Source organism: Rhinatrema bivittatum, chromosome 16 (assembly GCF_901001135.1).
Source record: "Rhinatrema bivittatum chromosome 16, aRhiBiv1.1, whole genome shotgun sequence".
In the NCBI taxonomy this organism is placed as follows: Eukaryota; Metazoa; Chordata; class Amphibia; order Gymnophiona; family Rhinatrematidae; genus Rhinatrema; species Rhinatrema bivittatum.
This window is the reverse complement of record NC_042630.1, coordinates 22089788-22109955: the sequence shown is the minus strand read 5'-3', so window position 1 is coordinate 22109955 and position 20168 is coordinate 22089788. Positions and strand designations below refer to the sequence as shown.

General features: G+C 46.6%; 1 protein-coding gene across 7 annotated transcripts in view; it reads left to right on the top strand.

Moving 5' to 3' along the window:
- The window catches only part of ZCWPW1 (zinc finger CW-type and PWWP domain containing 1), a 251709-nt gene that overhangs the window by 218408 nt on the left and 13133 nt on the right, over window positions 1-20168 (top strand). For 5 of the 7 annotated variants that reach the window (XM_029580560.1, XM_029580562.1, XM_029580561.1 and 2 more), the window contains one exon: window positions 18293-18353. The exons of the other annotated variants lie outside the window; for them this stretch is intronic. In XM_029580560.1, coding sequence (XP_029436420.1) covers window positions 18293-18353 — 61 coding nt within the window. The remainder of the gene's footprint in view (window positions 1-18292; window positions 18354-20168) is intronic. 7 annotated transcript variants of the gene reach the window in all.

The following is a 20168-nucleotide window of genomic DNA, read 5'->3' as shown; positions in this document are numbered from 1 at the left end:
TTTCCCAAATACCAATCAAAAAGCATTCCTTCAAAAGATTGACCAGTTACTACAGCAGCACCTTGAGGGAGACCTCATTTTAGGGGGCGATTTTAATGCGCTCTTGGACCCTAACATGGACTCTAGCGCTCGCAAAGCAGCACCCTCAGGCTTCAGACGACTGTGGTGTATTTTTTTGGAGAAGTGGGGGATTATTGATATTTGGAGACAAAGATACCCTCATTCTCGCTCCTATACTTTCTACTCTAACCCCCATGGTACTTACTCCAGAATAGATTACTACTTTATATCAGCCCAACTACAAACACAGATACAACGGGTGGGAACAGACAATATAACATGGTCCGAACATGCCCCGATATGGGCACTCTTTCATCTCAGAGATGCTGACGATGGCTATCGTCCGTGGCGGCTTAATGACAGTCTTTTGAAAGATACTGACTTCACTACTCATTTGGAGGCTCACATGACACATTATTTCAAAGAAAACCAAACGGAGGGCATGTCCCCAGTAACTGTGTGGGAATACTCGAAAGCAGTCATGAGAGGTCTCTGCATTGCTAGAGCTGCCCATTGCAACAAAGAAAGAAATAAACAACATAATGCACTGATACGGGAACTAGCCTCGTTAACATGCCAACATAATGTTTCCCGTTCCGAAACCTTATATCGCAAGCTTCTACGCATCAAAGATCAATTACGGCTTCTAGAGGACACAGCTATTAGCCATCAACTCACTTTGTTAAAACAACACTTTTTTGAAGGGGGCAATAAAGCCGGGCGATACCTAGCCCAGAGACTGAGGACAGCTCGAGCGCAAACGGTAGTGGCCAAAATTTACAATCACCAAGGGAAGCTGACAACCACATCTGCAGGTATCCGGGACTCTTTTACTGAATTTTATTCTCAGCTCTATTCCCAAAATCCCACCATAACTGACGAGGCTATTGATGATTATTTACAGACAGTCACGCTCCCTAACCTCACTACGGCACAGCGGGAATTCTTAGATAAGCCCATTGAGCCTACTGAGGTACTTACTGCTGTAAAGAACCTTAAACCCGGTAAGGCTCCAGGATTGGATGACTTTACCGGCTCTTATTACAGACGATTCGTGAAGACTGGTGGGCCCCTTAACAAAGATGTCCAACTCCCTATTAGGTGACTTACACTTAACACATGACTCTTGACACAGCAGGCATTACGGTTCTGGCTAAACCTGGTAAGGACCCCTCCAAATGCGGCTCATACAAGCCTATATCACTGATTAACGTAGACTTAAAGATCTTGGCCAAGGTCCTAGCTGCCAGTCTTAATGGGGTGCTGCCAGGACTAGTACATAGTGACCAGGTCGGGTTCGTTCCGGGGCGAATGGCGGCGGACAACATCAGGAGGATAATTAACATCATAGACCTGGTCCATCGTGATAATACTCCTGCTGTTCTTCTCTCACTTGATGTTGAAAAAGCATTCGACCTTGTCCACTGGTCCTTTCTGTTTAAGACCTTAAAACGTATGTCCTTTGGCGACACCTTCCTGACCTGGCTCCACAAGCTGTATCAACATCTATGGCACAGGTCAAGGCGAATGGTAGTTATGGTGATACATTTGCCATACAGCGCGGCACACAACAAGGATGCCCACTGTCTCCTTTGCTGTTTGCCCTATTCCTTGAACCCTTTACCACTAGAGTCTGGGCAGCACCTCACATTAAAGGGATACAACGAGGGAATCATCACTTTAAGATCTCCCTTTTCGCTGACGACATTATGTTCACACTCACGGAACCTGATTTTTCATTACCTGGGGTTATGGTGGAATTACTTGGATTCACCTCTGTTTTTGGTATGAAGGTCAATTATGATAAATCAGAAATCCTTAATCTAACTTTACCCACACCTGCTGCTCAAGCCTTAAGTCAGAAATTCCCATTTAAATGGGCAACCTCATCCCTGAAATATTTAGGGGTTCATATGGGTTCTCACAATAATCAGCTTTTTACATTAAATTATCTTCCACTTATCGCCTCCATACAAGCGGATTTAACAAAATGGCACCAGCAACATCACTCCTGGATGGGGAGATTGGCCATACTTAAAATGAATGTCTTGCCCCGATTTCTATATTTTTCACCACCATCCCAATTAATATCCCCTCCCTTATGCTCAAGAAGTGGCAACACATTTTATGTAGTTTTATCTGGCGAAAACGGCCACCAAGAGTAGCCCGTCTAATCTATATAGAGCTAAAGATAGAGAGGGCATGCAATTCCCTAATTTGTATTGGTATTTCTGTGCTGCACAACTCCGAGCACTAGTGATTTTGCATCGCACAGGGAATATCCCACAATGGGTGCTGTTAGAGCAATCGTTGCTAGGGAATTTTCCTATAGCGGCTTTGCCTTGGCAACCCTCCAAGACATGGGAGCAAATACCACAACTTCCATACGCATTACAATCCACAATTCAGGTGTGGAATCAGAGGAAGTCTATCCTGGTGGGGACGGAACTGCACTCACCCATGACCAATTAGTTTACAAATACTGTTTATCAGGCTTCTGCCTTTTCCCAGACTAAGAGGAAATGGATTGAGGCTGGGATTACAGTGATTGGAACATGTACTTCACCAAGGCTTTCTCATGTCTCGTGCACAACTTTGTGATAAGTGCTCATTGGTAGAGATTGATTTCTTGCACTATGCTAAACTTTATCACTTTATACAACAGGGCCTCAGACAAGGTATAGTTAAAACGACAAGCACACTGTTTGGAAATTTTTGTAGGAATGCGGGGACAAGTAGAAGTGTGATATCTAAAATATATAATCTTTTTAATGGGCAACCTACTTCTAAGCCTAGACATTGTATCTTATGGGAAACGGATTTCCATTTTACTTTAGAAAAGAAGGACTGGGAGGCAATCTATCTCATGGCTCGAAAATGCTCCATGTCCACTGAGTTACAGGAAAATTGTTATAAATTAGTATATAGATGGCATTACACTCCTGAATTCTTGCACAGACTTAAACCCGCTATATCAGACCAATGTTGGCGGGGGTGCGGCCAAATTGGAACATATTATCATATCTGGTGGGAGTGCCCTAAAATAGTACAACTCTGGCAACTCCTTTTGGCATGGCGCTCTCAAATATTACAGGTGCAGGTGGCAGCCGAACCCTGGCATGTTCTGTTAGGTCTTCCCTTAAACGGGCATAAATCAGAAGCTCAACGGTTTTTGTTGAACGTCTTTATTGCAGCCAGGTCAGAAATTGCACTACATAGGAAAAATACATCCCCACCGAGTTTAGGAAAAATACAACATAGATTGTACAATTATTATCAGCTGAGCTGACTTATAAGGTCGGCGGATTTATAAGGTCGGCGGATTTTTAAGAACATGGCGTTTATACATTCAGTGGCTAGATACACAGATTTAGTTGCACATAACATTCTTTTTCCTACCACTCTGGGAATTGGAGGCATGGACCGAGGCGGTATGTTTCCTACATAATAAAATATGTCAGTAGGACCCATGGTGGGGCATTTACATGCATAGGATCTTACAGTCTGCCCGATATTGGTTGGAATAACCATCTCATGATATCTTTGGTTCAATTTCTATACACATAACACTTCCTCAGTACTCTCTATACTTACAATATCTGTGTAAACTCACTTATTCCCCTAGGGGTAGATTTTCAGACGAGCGCGAACAGCCTACTTTTGTTTGCGCTCCAGGCGCAAACAAAAGTACGCTGGATTTTAGTAGATACGCGCGTAGTCGCGCGTATCTACTAAAATCCTGGATCGGCGCGCGCAAGGCTATCGATTTTGTATAGCCTGCGCGCGCCGAGCCGCGCTGCCTCCCCCCGTTCCCTCCAAGGCCGCTCCGAAATCGGAGCGGCCTCGGAGGGAACTTTCCTTTGCCCTCCCCTCACCTTACCCTCCCTTCCCCTACCTAACCCACCCACCCGGCCCTGTCTACACCCCCCCCTTACCGTTGTCGGGGGATTTACGCCTCCCGGAGGGAGACGTAAATCCCCGCGCGCCAGCGGGCCTGCTGCGCGCCGGGCCGCGACCTGGGGGCGGGTACGGAGGGCGCGGCCACGCCCCCGGGCCGTAGCCACGCCCCGTACCCGCCCCCAAAACGCGGCCGACACGCCCCCGAAACGCCGCGTCGACCGGGCCCGCCCCCCGACACGCCCCCCTCCGAGAACCCCGGGACTTACGCGAGTCCCGGGGCTCTGCGCGCGCCGGGAGGCCTATGTAAAATAGGCTTCCCGGCGCGCAGGGCCCTGCTCGCCTAAATCCGCCCGGTTTTGGGCGGATTTAGGCGAGCAGGGCTCTGAAAATCTACCCCCTATAGTATAGTGAAATGTATAGTGAATTGTCTAGTGAACTCTATGTGGTCTTGGTTGCGTGGGGGGGGGGGGTATCAGTATTAGTATTACTAAATAGTCAATTGTTTCAGCTGTATGTTATGGAACATGTTCTTACTGTATTTAAGTGCTTTTTTGATACGAGATTGTAGTTACCATGTTCTAATTCTGTTTGGTATTTTATTGGATTGACAATAAAAAATTGCTTAGATACAAAAAAAACAAAACACGGTTACGCATTGGAATTTGCTCGGCCCATCCATGAACTGTTTCTTGTGTCCCCTTGTGGTTCCCGCAAGTGTCAGTTCGTGGAGCAGACTCTCGATCGGCTGTCCATGCTCGGGGCTATCGTTCCTGTCCCCCAGGAGGGAATGGACAAGAGGGCGATATTCAATCTATTTCATTGTCCCCAAAAAGGAGGGGTCATTTGGTCTTATCCTCGATCTAAAGAAGGTAAACAAAGCCCTCAAAATTCCGCGTTTCCGGATGGAGACTCTGCGATCCGTCATAGCGGCAGTTCGCAGCGGTGAGTTCCTGGCTTCCCTGGATCTGACCAAAGCGTACTTACACATACCTATCCACACGGATCACCAGAAGTTTCTCCGCTTCATGGTTCTCGGCAACCATTTCCAATTTTGTGCGCTGCCCTTCGGTCTTGCAACAGCACCTCGTAATTTCACCAAGGTAATGGTGGTAGTAGCAGCGGCCCTTTGGCGGGAGGGTGTGCTGGTTCACCCTTACCTAGATGACTGGCTCATTCGGGCAAAGTCAAAGGAGCTGTGTGAGGCAGCTGTCACCCGAGTTGTAGATCTCCTGGAGTCGCTGGGATGGGTAGTCAATCAGGCAAAGAGCAATCTGGTTCCGTCTCAGGTACTGGACTTCTTGGGAGCCCAGTTCAGTACTCTACGGGGGAAGGTTTTTCTCCAGGCGGACAGGATCTCCAAGTTGTTGTGACAAATCCACCGCCTGATGGAGCTTCCAATTCCCACCATTTGGGACTACTTACAGGTCCTCTGTTCAATGGTATCTACTCTGGTCCCTTGGGCGTTTGTACATATGAGGCCATTACAGAGAGCATTACTTTCTCGATGGGATCCGAAATCGGAGCAGTTTCAGATCCCATTACCGCTCACAGACTCCGCACAATCCAATCTTGGGTGGTGGCTGGTCCCGGAATACCTGTCTCGAGGAGTGGATCCCGAAGTCCCTAAGTGGATAGTAGTCACCAAGGATGCCAGCCTATCAGGTTGGGGAGCGGTGTGCCAATCGCAGGCGGCCCAAGAAACCTGATCGACGGAAGAGTCAAAGTGGTCCATCAATCGCTTGGAGACGAAGGCAGTCCAGCTGTTTCTACCGCTGGTGCACCATCGGGCAGTGCAGGTGCTGTCCGACAATGCGACGACGGTGGCCTACATCAACAGGCAGGGCGGCACCAAAAGTCGTCCGGTAGCCACGGAGGCGGCACAGCTCATGGTCTGGGCAGAGAAGCATCTCACCATGCTGGCAGTGTCCCACATCGCAGGCACAGACAATGTGCAGGCGGACTACTTGAGTCGACGATGGATCGATCCCGGGGAGTGGGAACTCTCCGAGGAGGCGATGGATCTCATCATTCGCAGGTGGGGATTGCCCCATCTGGACTTGATGGCAATACAGAAGAACGCCAAGGCCGCCCACTTTTTCAGTTGCAGACGGAAACATGGGGCGGAAGGAGTTGATGCCTTGGTTCTTCCGTGGCCACCTCAGATCCTGCTCTTTGTGTTTCCTCCGTGGCCACTGGTCGGGGAAAGTGATACGCCGCATAGAAGTTTCACCCAGGGAAGGTGATTTTAGTGGCTCTGGAATGGCCTCGGCGCCCATGGTTCACGGACCTGGTCAATCTGGCGGTAGATGGTCCTCTCAGGCTGGGTCATCTTACCCATCTACTACATCAAGGCCCTATCTTTTTCGATCAGGTGGATCGCTTTTGTCTAGTGGCCTGGCTTTTGAGAGGAGACGGTTGAGAAAGAGAGGTTATCAAGAGAAGAAAAGAGGGTTCGCACTCACAAAGCGGGGAGTAGCTGGCTTGTTACGGCAGTTACTACCCCAAACCAAATGTGCCTGATACTTCACTTTCGATGCATATCCAGCATGGCTCTCTGCTTCAACAGCATGGGAGAAGACTGATACTTCACGCATATCCAGCCATATCAAGCCACTGCTAAAAAAACCAAATCTAAATGCATGTGATCCCAACTTCCGCCCTATTTCCAACCTACCATTTATAGCTAAAATCATGGAAAAACTGGTAAACACCCAACTATCCAACTACCTAGAGGACCACAGTATTCTGTCCCCAAACCAATATGGTTTTCGCAAAGCCGCAAGCACCGAAACGCTACTAATTTCACTCATGGACTACCTACTCTCTGGTATTGATAAAGGCCAAGCATATTTACTAATCCTCCTTGACTTCTCGGCGGCCTTTGACACGGTCAACCACGCCCTTCTTCTAAAACAGCTGGCAAACATTGGTTTAACAGGTGCCACACTAAACTGGTTCAAAACATTTCTAGAAAACAGAGGATACAGAGTCAAAATTCATAATAAAGAATCCCAATACCACCCTTCTAATAGAGGAGTGCCGCAAGGATCATCACTTTCACCCACCCTTTTCAATGTCTACCTGCTACCACTCTGCCAACTACTTACAAAATTAAGCCTGAAACATTTCCTTTTTGCAGACGACATACAGATCGTAATCATAAGAACATAAGAACATAAGAAAATGCCATACTGGGTCAGACCAAGGGTCCATCAAGCCCAGCATCCTGTTTCCAACAGTGGCCAATCCAGGCCATAAGAACCTGGCAAGTACCCAAAAACTAAGTCTATTCCATGTAACCATTGCTAATGGCAGTGGCTATTCTCTAAGTGAACTTAATAGCAGGTACATTCTCTAAGTGAACTTAATAGCAGGCTATTCTCTAAGTGAACTTAATAGCAGGTACAAATACCAGTTCTCCTCCAAGAACTTATCCAATCCTTTTTTAAACACAGCTATACTAACTGCACGAACCACATTCTCTGGCAACAAATTCCAGAGTTTAATTGTGCGTTGAGTAAAAAAGAACTTTCTCCGATTATTTTTAAATGTGCCCCATGCTAACTTCATGGATTGTCCCCTAGTCCTTCTACTATCCCTATAAAAGAATCAATCTCAAAAACAATGGAATACTGGGACAGTTGCCTATTAGAAATTAAACTTCTCCTCAACAGTCTAAACCTTGTACTCAATGCTTCGAAAACAGAATTCCTGCTCATATCACCGGAAAACAATAACACACTTCCTAAACCACCCACACTCCTTCAAACAACCCACGTAAGAGACTTAGGAGCCATCCTAGACAATCGTCTCAACCTCAAAACATTCATTAACCAAACCACCAAAGATTGCTTCTACAAATTACATATCCTGAAAAGAATAAAACCGCTGTTTCACACTCAGGACTTCAGAACAATCTTGCAAGCAATAATCTTTTCCAAACTAGATTATTGCAACTCATTACTATTAGGCCTCCCAGCTTCTTACACCAAACCTTTACAAATGGTTCAGAACTCTGCAGCCAGAATCCTTACAAATTCCAGGAAAATTGACCACATTTCACCTATTCTCAAAAACCTCCATTGGCTTCCGATCCACTATAGAATCATGTACAAAACCATTAACATCATTTACAAAACTATCAACCAACACACGCAACTCGACCTACAAATACCACTTAAAAAATTCACCTCCGCCAGGCCTATCAGGGAACACTACAAAGAGTCACTCCAAATTCCAAAGGCCAAAACCTACCAACATAAATCCTTGAGTCCTAGAGCCTTCTCATCAGCAGGTCCAGCTCTCTGGAACTCGATCCCACCTGATTTGAGACAAGAGCCATGCTCTTTAACATTTAGGAAAAGACTAAAAACTTGGCTTTTCAAAAAAGCATTTCCAAGCCTTGAATAAAACCTCCTCTCACTAGCACTAACTCGTATGCAATAATGGAATGTAAACATGAATCAACCAACCTCAAACCCTCTCTCACTAATTCCTGCTGAATATTTATCATACTATTACCATTCACAACTGTGTCATATTTATTCATTTGATTACCTATGTACCGTTTCATAGTCTTATTTTTTCACTTGCTATTCTAATGTATCAATAGGCTGAAATGTAAATATTGTGCTGTTCAATTTCTCCCCTTCCATCCCAAGTTTATTTTCCTTGTTTTTTGTAACTTTCCCTCTCCCTTTTTCTGATTCACTGTATTTAAAGTTCAAGGTTCTTATTGAAAATATTGTTTTTTATGTTACGTTATGCTTTACACTCCTTGTTATTTGTAAACCGGGTTATGTGATGCCTATCATGAAACTCGGTATAACAAAAACAATAAATAAATAAATAAATAGCTCTCTGCTTCAACGGCAGGAGAGAAAAAAAGAAAACTGATACTTCACGCATATCCAGCATAGCTCCCTGCTTCAACGGCAGGGGAGAAGAAAAACAACCAATAGGGGCTGTATAACATAGTCTGGGTAAAACAAATAAGCATGGGTGTAGCTTGCTTATTGCGGCGGCTACTACCCCTAACTAATCAAGCTAGATATTTCACTTGGATGCAGCTCCATCACTGCTCTCTACATTAAAGGTGGGGGTGGAAGGGAAATAGAACCAAAAGCTAAGAGAAACAGATAAGTATGAGAGAAAAAATGTGTGAAGCTTGCTGGGCAGACTGGATGGGCCATTTGGTCTTCTTCTGCCGTCATTTCTATGTTTCTATGTTTCTACCCTCCTTCAGGCTCGTAAGCCATCCACATCTCTCACGTATGTTCGAGTGTGGAGAGTTTTTGAGTCCTGGTGCAGGGAACACGAAGTACTGCCCCGTCTGTCGTCAGTGCCTCAGATTTTGGCCTTTTTACAGAAAGGCCTAGCACAGGGGTTATCTTTTAATTCCCTTCGAGTTCAGGTAGCAGCTTTGGGTTGTCTCCTAGGTAAACTTCATGTGGCCGTTCTCTCGCGTCGCATCCTGATGTGGTCCGTTTTCTTCAAGGGGCTAAACATTTGAATCCTCCGGTCCGGGCGGTTTGTCCGTCCTGGAGTTTGAATTTGGTCCTGAGAGTCTTGTGTGATGCTCCTTTTGAGTCTCTCAAGAGAGCTACCTTGAAGGATCTCACTTTAAAAATGGTGTTTTTAGTGGCTATTTGCTCGGCTCGCAGAGTTTCTGAACTTCAAGTTCTTTCTTGTAGGGAGCCGTTTTTACGCTTCTCGGACTTGGGGGTCTCTCTTAGAACGGTTCCCTCCTTTCTAATGAAGGTAGTTTCTTTATTTCATCTGAATCAGTCTGTGGAGCTTCCGGCTTTTTCGAGTATTGATATGCAAGCACTGCATGCTAAGGAGTTGAAACGCCTAGATGTTAGGAGAGTTCTCCTATGCTATTTGGAGGTCACAAATTCTTTCCGAGTTTCTGATCATTTGTTCATCTTGTGGAATGGCGCTAAGAAAGGACAACAGGCGTCCAAGGCGACTATAGCGCAGTGGTTGAAGGAGGCCATATCGTCGGCTTATATTTGTTGGGGGCGACCGGTACCCGACGGCTTGAAAGCGCACTCTCTCCGCATTCAAGCTTCTTCTTGGGCTGAATGTCAGTCTGTGTCGCCTCAGGAAATTTGCAGAGCAGCAACATGGAAGACACTTCTTACCTTTGCTCGTCACTACCATTTGGATGTTCATTCTCCTGAGGACGGTAACTTTGGCAGAGCTGTTCTGCAAGTGGGACTCTCTAGGTCCCACCCTGTGTAAGGAAGCTTTGGTACATCCCAACAGTCTGGACTGATCTGGGTACGTACAGGGAAAGGAAAATTAGTTCTTACCCGGTAATTTTCGTTCCTGTAGTACCACGGATCAGTCCAGACGCCGTCCCTTGTGAGAGTCCGCGCTGTCCGTTGTTAAATTTTCAGCTGAAGAAACCATAAGAAGGCTTCATGTTTATTATATTTTATTAACCAGTTTAAAAGTTTTTTTTCTACATTGTCGCTTGATCTACAAATTTATACTTTTTTGCTGCACTGTTATCCTCTAAAGTTATTTATGCTTTGATAATTTTTATACTGAGGAGTTGCAGGTAGCATACCAGGTTAAGAGGGGGTGCTTTACAAGTTTTTCTCTGTCTCCATCTGCTGGAAGGGAGACAAAACCCAGCAGTCTGGACTGATCCGTGGTACTACAGGAACGAAAATTATCTAGTAAGAACTAATTTTCCTATTCTGTGCCTTCCCTCTCCAAGTTTGAAATATGCCTTATCAGGCCATCGACCTAACATTCCCTAATCCCCCTGTAAATTAAAAAAACAAAACTCTTGTGGTCTGCTGTTGCCCATTCCTATTCTCAGATCATATATAATTAAACCACTGCTGCCGCGAAACCTTCCCAACCCCAACTAGCTTAAACTGCTTTTCCACACTCTCCTGGTCCCTCTGTTCTGTTTCTCTGCACCCTTTTGGACCCTCTGCTCATTCCCTGAACTCTAAAAATCTCTGTCAGGAGCTGGGCATGACTTACCTGTACCTGGCATGCTCCAGCGCAGCTTCTGTGATGAACTGTGCTGGAAATGTAAACTACACATAGTTTACGCTTCTAAAGATAGAGCAGGTAAGTCATACTCTGTTCCTGATGGAAATTTTTATGGTTCACAGGGATGGGGTGGGGAGGTCTGGAGGGGTGGTGGGAAGGTTTGGTGACAGCAGCAGTTTAAATATAGATTGACGTGGGTATGGGGTGGGGAGGTGGGGCAACAGCAGACCCCCAAAGCATTTTTTTTTTAATTTATAAGGAGATTAGGAAGTGTAAGGTAGATGGCCCAACAGGGCATATTTCAAACTTGGTGGGGAAAGGCTCAGAATTGGGCCATAGCACCCTTTTTTTTTGTTTGTTAAAAGTGCTGCCTAACTAGATATCTTTTGAAAATCTGGTTAAGTAGGAAGTTAAATCACAAAATCTGCCCAATATTTTAAAAATGTATTCCAGAGACTGCTAGTCACACAAGCGCAATTGAATTAGTCTACTGGTATATCCTTCCCAACAATTTTTCTTATTCCCATATAGCCACATTTATCACATATAAATATTTATTTTTATTTATTAATTTTTTAATTTTTTCATATTATTTATGTAGGACCCACACTTCAAGAGTTTGTATATCAATCAAACCCAAATTGGTACTAGGTCGCTTTACTTTATTTTCAATATTTCATCAATTTTTCAAATTTTTCTAAAAATCATTTCCATAATGCTGACGAACTCCAATATCAGTGATCATTTTAAGCAATCATAAATTGGTAAATACTCATCTCTGCACAGCTAGCATTAGTCCAATCCCGTGATCATTTTAAGCAATCATAAATTGGTAAATACTCATCTCTGCACAGCTAGCATTAGTCCAACCCCGACATGATCATGTTTCAAAACAAAACGTTCTACCTCAGGGGGAATCTTCTCTTCAATCTGTTCCATCAGCTCAATATCAAAGCGGCTATCTTCACATTCCCTGTACGTACCAGGATCAGTCCAGACAGTGGGATATTTCCCCCTTCCAGCAGATGGAGTCAATTAGAACTTTGAAGGATGCTTCCTTATAAGGTAGTGCACCCTCTACTAATCCCCAGTATTCTCTTGACTCCAGCAGATGACAGTGGTGGCTTTCGTTCCCCACTGAGATGACTAGAAAGCTATTTTAGGAATTTTCTCTATTTTCCTCAGCTATCCTTTCTTTTGGATGGATCAAGTCTAATTTAAAAAAAAAAAAAAAAAATCTTTGAATTTTGAATTTTCTGAGGGAATTATTTGGAGAGCTTTCCTTTAGTGGGAGCATTCTATTGCTTGCAGGCACTACTATTTGCAGCTCTCCTCACCCCTCCCATTTCTGTTGTCGGGGTAAGTTTGTTTTTATTTCCCTTTGACAGGTTATTTCCTCTCTTCCTCTCTCTGGGGTGCAAGTCGGTGGTGCCGACCTCTCCCCCTGTGGCTGCTATCCGACCCGCTGCCCCTGAGATGCCGTTTTCCTCGGGGCAGCCGGCACAGAGAGGCGTTATTCCTCTGTGCCTCTATCTGTGGGTCGCTGAGGGTTAGAGAGAGAGCAGGACTGAAGTGGAGGCTATTACCCGTTCTTACAGCCACGAACCTGGTGAGCGTGAGGAAGAACAGGCTGAAGTGGAGGTTTTTCCCGCTTCCCGCAGCTTTAAACTTTGCCTATTTCTCGCGTTAACAGCTGGTTCCCTCGCGGCTCTGTCGGGGTTCCCCATGCCTCCTTCGTCTAGGTGCTGCGCTTGTGGAGAGCCCGGGTCGAAGCTCTCCCGCGAGGGGATTTGCACAGCTTGCCTCCCTGGTGGGGAAGAGACCCTCTCAACCACTGGGCCACTCTGGTTCTCGTCTTCTGGCGCGCCTCGACGCTCAGGGGCCGGCCCCGATCCCGCTGACTGCGGGAACGGTGGCCATTTTGTCTCCAGACTTGGCTGCTCCGGCGCTAACAGAAAAGCAGGACACTCCTTTTTCATCTCAGCTGTCAGTTTTGACACCCGTTCCACCTCTGGAGACTTTTCCTCCATCATGGGATCTTCCCACTCTTCCTCCATCGGGGCCACCTCCGTTTTCCATGGATTTTGTTCTCCTGCTTCACAATGCTTACCTGGCCAGAATGGGCCAGCACCAGGAATTTCTGGCGGGACCTCCTCCTCCTAAGGTACCCAGAATGGCTGATTCCACTGAGGTCTTGGGAAATGCCCAGACCATGGGGAGAGCCCAAGGGTCAGCGGTCCCGGGACCAGGGGTACCTCCGACCACCTCAAGCGCTCCGAGGGTCCATTTGGTACACCCCTCTGCGGGGGGTCTGTTCCTCAGCAGGACCCGGATCCGGATGAACCTTCAACTACAGCTCAATTGGAAGGGGATGATCCTAGAGTCCTGTGGATCTTCCAGAAGGATGAGCTGGACCCCCTCATTCCACATATCCTACAGGAATTGGACATTGAGGCCCCTCAGGACCCACCTGAGCCTATTCCACCAGCGAAGAAAGGGGACCCCCTTCTGGCTGGTCTACGTCCGCCTTATAGGACCTTTCCTTCCCATCCCACGTTCCTTCAACTGTTATCCGGGGAATGGAATTCTCCGGATACCTCCCTCAAGGTCGGCAGAACCATGGATAAGCTATATCCTCTCCTGGATGATTTCCTGGAGCTTCTTAAGGTTCCCAAAGTAGATTCTGCAGTCTCAGCGGTGACGAAAAGAACTACCATTCCAGTAATGGGTGGTGCAGCCTTGCGAGATCTTCAAGATCGAAAGCTGGAAGTTTATCTTAAGAGAGTTTTCGAGGTGCCCGCCCTGGGGGTCCGGGCGGCCATTTGTAGTTCCTTCGCTCAGCGTGCAGGCCTCCGCTGGCTTCAACAGCTGCTCAGCTCCCAGGAGTTGCCTCCTGAGGAAGCACTTCAGGCAGACCACCTGGAGGCCATCATAGCATATGGAGCAGACGCTCTATATGACATTCTGAGAGTATTGGCCAGATCTATGGTTTCTGCAGTCTCGGCTAGACGCCTCCTCTGGCTTCGCAACTGGTCGGCAGATTTTTCTTCCAAGTCGTAGCTGGGATCCCTACCCTTCAAGGGCAAGCTACTATTTGGGGAGGATCTGGACCAGATTATCAAGTCCCTCGGAGAAAATAAGGTACACAAATTGCCAGAGGATCGCCCTCGTTCTTCTAGGTCTTTTAATTCCACTAGAAGCCGATTAAGGAATAAACATCGTTTCTGCCAGGCAAGGAATGCAGCTCCTTGTCAGCCGTCCTCTCGATCTCAATCCTGGACTCAGTCCTTTCGTGCTCTAAGACAGCCCCGCTCTGGTCCGGCCCAGGGGACATCCTCCAAGTCTTCACAATGAAGCTATGCCGGCTCACTCCCCGATCCCCAGGATAGGGGGACGTCTCTCCCTTTTCTAGGAGGAGTGGGTCAACATCACGTCAGATCAGTGGCTCCTGGATATTCTAAGACACGGCTAAGCGTTAGAATTTTCTCGGTCGCTAAGAGACAGGTTCCTCTTCTCTCCATGTGGCCCAGTCCAGAAACAACTCATAGTCCGGCAGACACTCGACAGGCTTCTGGCTCTCGGAGCGATTCGTCCCGTCCCCCCCCCCCCCCCCCGGAAGTAGGCCGGGTACATTATTCGGTATACTTCGTAGTCCCCAAGAAGGAAGGTTCCTTCCGCCCGATCTTGAGTCTCAAGATGGTCAACAGGGCCCTCAAGATTCCCCACTTTTGGATGGAAACCTTGCGCTCCGTGATAGCGGCGGTACACTCCGGAGAATTTTTGGCCTCCCTGGATCTGATGGAAGCTTATATACACATTCCCATCCTCCAAGCGCACCAGCGTTTTCTGCGATTCAAGATTCTGGGATAGCATTTCCAGTTCCAGGCTCTACCCTTTGGTCTTGCGACCGCTCCTCGAACCTTCACGAAGGTGATGATAGTAGTGGTTGCCGCTCTCCGGATGGAGGGAGTCTTGGTGCACCCATACCTGGACGACTGGCTTATTTGGGCAAAGTCCTCAGCCCAGTGCCACCAGGCGGTCGACAAGGTGTTGACACTTCTTCACTCCCTCGGTTGGGTGGTCAGCTTCGCCAAGAGCAACCTTTCTCCATCTCAGTCTCTGGACTTCCTGGGGGCACATTTCGACACAGCGCTGGGCAAGGTGTCTCGGCCCCCGGACAGGGCTCATACACTCATAGCTCAGATACAGCGATTCATTCGTCTCTCGCTTCCAACGGCGTGGGATTACCTCCAGGTCCTGGGATCCACCATCGATCCCCTGGGCGTTTGCACATTTGCGTCCCTTACAGCGAGCCTTGCTCTCCCGCTGGAAGCCAGTGTCTCAGGACTTCCACGCCATCCTTCCTCGCGCACAGGGAGCCAAGGGCAGTCTCTCATGGTGGTTCAACCTGTCTCATCTTCTCCAGGGTGTTCCTTTGGATATCCCGAAATGGGTAATCGTCACGACGGATGCCAATCTCTCTGGCTGGGGAGTGGTGTGCCAGATGAGTTCTGCGCAAGGGAAGTGGACGCCATCCCAAGCAACTTGGCTGATCAATCGCTTGGAGCCCAGAGCAGTGCGTCTGGCATTGAAACGCTACCTACCTCTCGTCCATCATCTCGCAGTCCGAATACTCTCAGACAATGCAACCATTGTGGCCTACATCAATCGCCAAGGGGGCACAAGGAGCCGGCATGTCTCTCGGGACACAGGTTGATGGCGTGGGCGGAGACTCATCTCTCCCACCTAGCGGCTTCCCACATCGCAGGCGCAAACAACGTTCAAGCCGACTTTCTCAGTCATCAACATCTAGATCCCGGAGAGTGGGAACTCTCAGAGGAGGCGGTGAATCTCCTGTTCCTCAGATGGGGGACCCCCTATCTGGATCTAATGGCAACCTCCCGGAATGCCAAGGCAGCTCGGTTCTTCAGTCGCAGAAGAGAGTACGACACAGAGGGAATGGATGCCTTAGTCCTCCCCTGGCCCAGTCACGTTCTCCTCTACGTGTTTCCCTTTGGCCTCTGGTGGGCAAGGTGCTCCGGAGAATAGAGTCCCACCAGGGTCCGGTAATGCTGGTGGCACCAGAATGGCCCCATTGTCCGTGGTTTGCAGACTTGATCAACCTCGCAGTGGACAGACCTCTTTGTCTGGGTCATCTTCCATGCTTGCTGCATCAGGGTCCGGTATCTTTCGCCCAGGCGGATCGCTTCTGTCTTGCAGCCTGGCTTTTGAGAGGCACCGGCTTAGATGGCGTGGATACCCAGAGGCCGTTATCTCGTCCCTCCTCAAGGCTAGCAAGACGTCTACCTCCATCTCCTAAATCAGGGTATGGATAGTTTTTGAGAACTGTTGTGACTCCATACCTGTGTTGCCACGGACCGCCTCGGTGGCTCAGATCGTATCTTTTCTTCAATAGGGACTGGACAAGAGTCTGGCCTACAACTCGCTGACAGTGCAAGTCTTTGCCCTAGGCTCTGTACTTCATCAACGAAAGGGAACTTCCCTTTCCTCTCACCCGGATATCATCCGATTCCTCAGGGGGGTGAAGCACATGAAAACCCCGATCCACGCTCTTTATCCTTCGTGGATTCTCAATCTCTTTCTCCGAATCTGGGTCGGTCCACCCTTTGAACCCATGCGTTCCACGACCCTCAAGGATATCGCTCTCAAGACTGTTTTCCTGGTAGCTATCTGTTCTGCCCGCAGAATCTCGGAGCTTCAAGCACTCTCGTGCAGAGAGCCCTACCTTCGTTTTATGGATTCGGGAGTTTCCTTGCGCACTGTGCCGCTTTTCTGCCCAAGGTGGTTTCCGAGTTCCACTTGAATCAGATGGTAGAGCTTCCGTCCTTCTCAGCGGATGCATCGGCGGATCTACGCAAGCTAGATGTCAAGTGTATCCTCATTCGCTATCTGGAAGTCACTAATGATTTTCGCTTCTCGGACCATCTTTTTGTTCTCTGGCATGGTCCGAGGAAGGGGGGCCAAGGCGTTGAAAACTACCATTGCTCACTGGCTGAAGGAGGCGATCTTGGTGGCCTACATTGGAGCGGGTCAACAACCTCCGGCGGGTGTCAAGGCCCATTCTCTTCGAGCTCAAGCTGCTTCCTGGGCGGAGATGCAATCGGTCTCATTTCAGGAGATTTGTCGAGCGGCATCTTGGAAATCGTTACATTCTTTTGCTCGTCATTATTGTCTACACATACAGTCGCCTACTTTTGGCTCCTTTGGCTCTAGGGTCATTCGAGCAGGGCTTTCCGGAGCCCACCCTACGTAGGGAAGCTTTGGTACATCCCACTGTCTGGACTGATCCTGGTACGTACAGGGAAAAGAAAATTATTCCTTACCTGCTAATTTTCATTCCTGTAGTACCAAGGATCAGTCCAGATGCCCTCCCTGACTGTTTTATTGGGTTTGGGATTGCCTCTCTGCTCAAATTGTTCTTCAATGCCTTTTTTCCTTTGGCTGGTTAATGGTTCATTCTGCAAGCTTGTTGTTTGACACTGTTTTGTGCCTTTTGCACTCTGTTATTTGTTACTTAATTCTATTGTTCTTGATCCATCCTGATTTTCCTCTTTGCTTTGATATACTCTATACTGAGGATTAGTAGAGGGTGCACTACCTTATAAAGGAAGCATCCTTCAAAGTTCTAATTGACTCCATCTGCTGGAAGGGAGAGATAACCCACTGTCTGGACTGATCCTTGGTACTACAGGAACGAAAATTAGCAGGTAAGGAATAATTTTCTTTTTTTCTTCCACGACCTGACTTCAGTATTTACCAATTTATGATTGCTTAAAATGATCAGATATCGGAGTTAGCGTTTTGAGAGACATCATTGAAAATTATTTTTAGAAAAATTGATGAAATATTGAAAATAAAGTAAAGGGACCTAGTATCAATTTGGGTTTGATTGATATACAAACTCTTGAAGTGTGGGTCCTACATAAATAATATTAAAAAATTAAAAAATTTTAAAATGAATATTTATATGTGATAAATGTGGCTATATGGGAATAAGAAAAATTGTTGGGAAGGATATACCAGTAGAATAATTCAATTGCTCTTAAGTAGGAAGTTATCCAGCAAACTTAACTTAACTGATTTTTAATTATAACTGGCTAACTGAATAACTTATCTCCTCCCTGAAACATCCCAGAACACCTCTTTTTTTTTATCCGGCTGAAATCTAGTCGGCTAATGACTTATCCAGCTAAAATCTAGGCGGATAAGAGGCTGAACATACAGAAACTTGCCATTTAGACAGACAAGTTATCCATCTAAATGGTTTTGAATATTGACCTCACTGTTTTTTCAGGAGCTGGTATTTCTCAAGATGGAAAACACTAAACCTTTAAAGAAGAAAGTGGAGTTGAAAGGTTAGGAGTGGGTTGGGCTCTTGTCAAAACAGCAGGAACCAGTATGGAAAGGGGTGTTCTGATGGGCTATATCACACACACACACATGTACCTTCATGTATTTATTTATATATTTATTTTACAAGTATTTATTTATAACATTTTATATACCACCTTTCCCTGTACGTACCTGGATCAGTCCAGACCGTGGTTGAGCCTCCCGTCCAGCAGGTGGAGACAGACCAAATTTGTGAGGGTATCTTATATCAGGACAGAGTCTACCCTACACCCCTTCAGTATTCATCTGTCTCCAGCAGGTGCAGGCAGCTGAACCTATGGTTCCCCTTCTTCTTCTTCCCTTAGTTTTCCTGAGGGGATTTTCTTTACTTTTGGTCTGGATCAAGCAAGTATTAAATTCTTGTTTTAAAAAAAAAAAAAGAGGACTTTGAAAGTTTTCTCCCTCTTTTTCCTCACATAAGAACATAAGAAAATGCCATACTGGGTCAGACCAAGGGTCCATCAAGCCCAGCATCCTGTTTCCAACAGTGGCCAATCCAGGCCATAAGAACCTGGCAAGTACCCAAAAACTAAGTCTATTCCATGTAACCATTGCTAATGGCAGTGGCTATTCTCTAAGTGAACTTAATAGCAGGTAATGGACTTCTCCTCCAAGAACTTATCCAATCCTTTTTTTAACACAGCTATACTAACTGCACTAACCACATTCTCTGGCAACAAATTCCAGAGTTTAATTGTGCGTTGAGTAAAAAAGAACTTTCTCCGATTAGTTTTAAATGTGCCCCATGCTAACTTCATGGAGTGCCCCCTAGTCTTTCTACTATCCAAAAGAGTAAATAACCGATTCACATCTACCCGTTCTAGACCTCTCATGATTTTAAACACCTCTATCATATCCCCCCTCAGTCGTCTCTTCTCCAAGCTGAAAAGTCCTAACCTCTTTAGTCTTTCCTCATAGGGGAGCTGTTCCATTCCCTTTATCATTTTGGTCGCCCTTCTCTGTACCTTCTCCATCGCAATTATATCTTTTTTGAGATGCGGCGACCAGAATTGTACACAGTATTCAAGGTGCGGTCTCACCATGGAGCGATACATAGGCATTATGACATTTTACATTTTATTCACCATTCCCTTTCTAATAATTCCCAACATTCTGTTTGCTTTTTTGACTGCCGCAGCACACTGAACAGACGATTTCAATGTGTTATCACTATGACGCCTAGATCTCTTTCTTGGGTTGTAGCACCTAATATGGAACCTAACATTGTGTAACTATAGCATGGGTTATTTTTCCCTATATGCACTTATCCACACTAAATTTCATCTGCCATTTTGATGCCCAATTTTCCAGCCTCACAAGGTCTTCCTGCAATTTATCACAATCTGCTTGTGATTTAACTACTCTGAACAATTTTGTATCATCTGCAAATTTGATTCCCTGTACGTACCAGGATCAGTCCAGACACCTGGGTTGTGACTCCGCACCAGCAGATGGAGACAGAGCAAGACTTGTCGGGCACCCTCACATATAGTAAGGCACCACCCACAGCTCGTCAGTCTTTCTCTGTCTCCAGCAGATGGGGCAGGTTCACCCACAGGCTCTGTGGATCCCTGGGTAGTTGTGTAGCTAGTCAGGGTTGTTGGATTTGGTTTAATTTGGTTTAATTGGATTGGATTATTTAGAAAAAAAAAAAAAAAAAGGAAAATTACAGACGGCTTCACTTGTCCTGAGTGCCTCCCAGGGGGGTTGTGAGGTCCTGAGGGGACCACCCTCCCCTGGTCGAGGCCGCTGCTGAGGGTTGAGGACCCAGCCTGTCT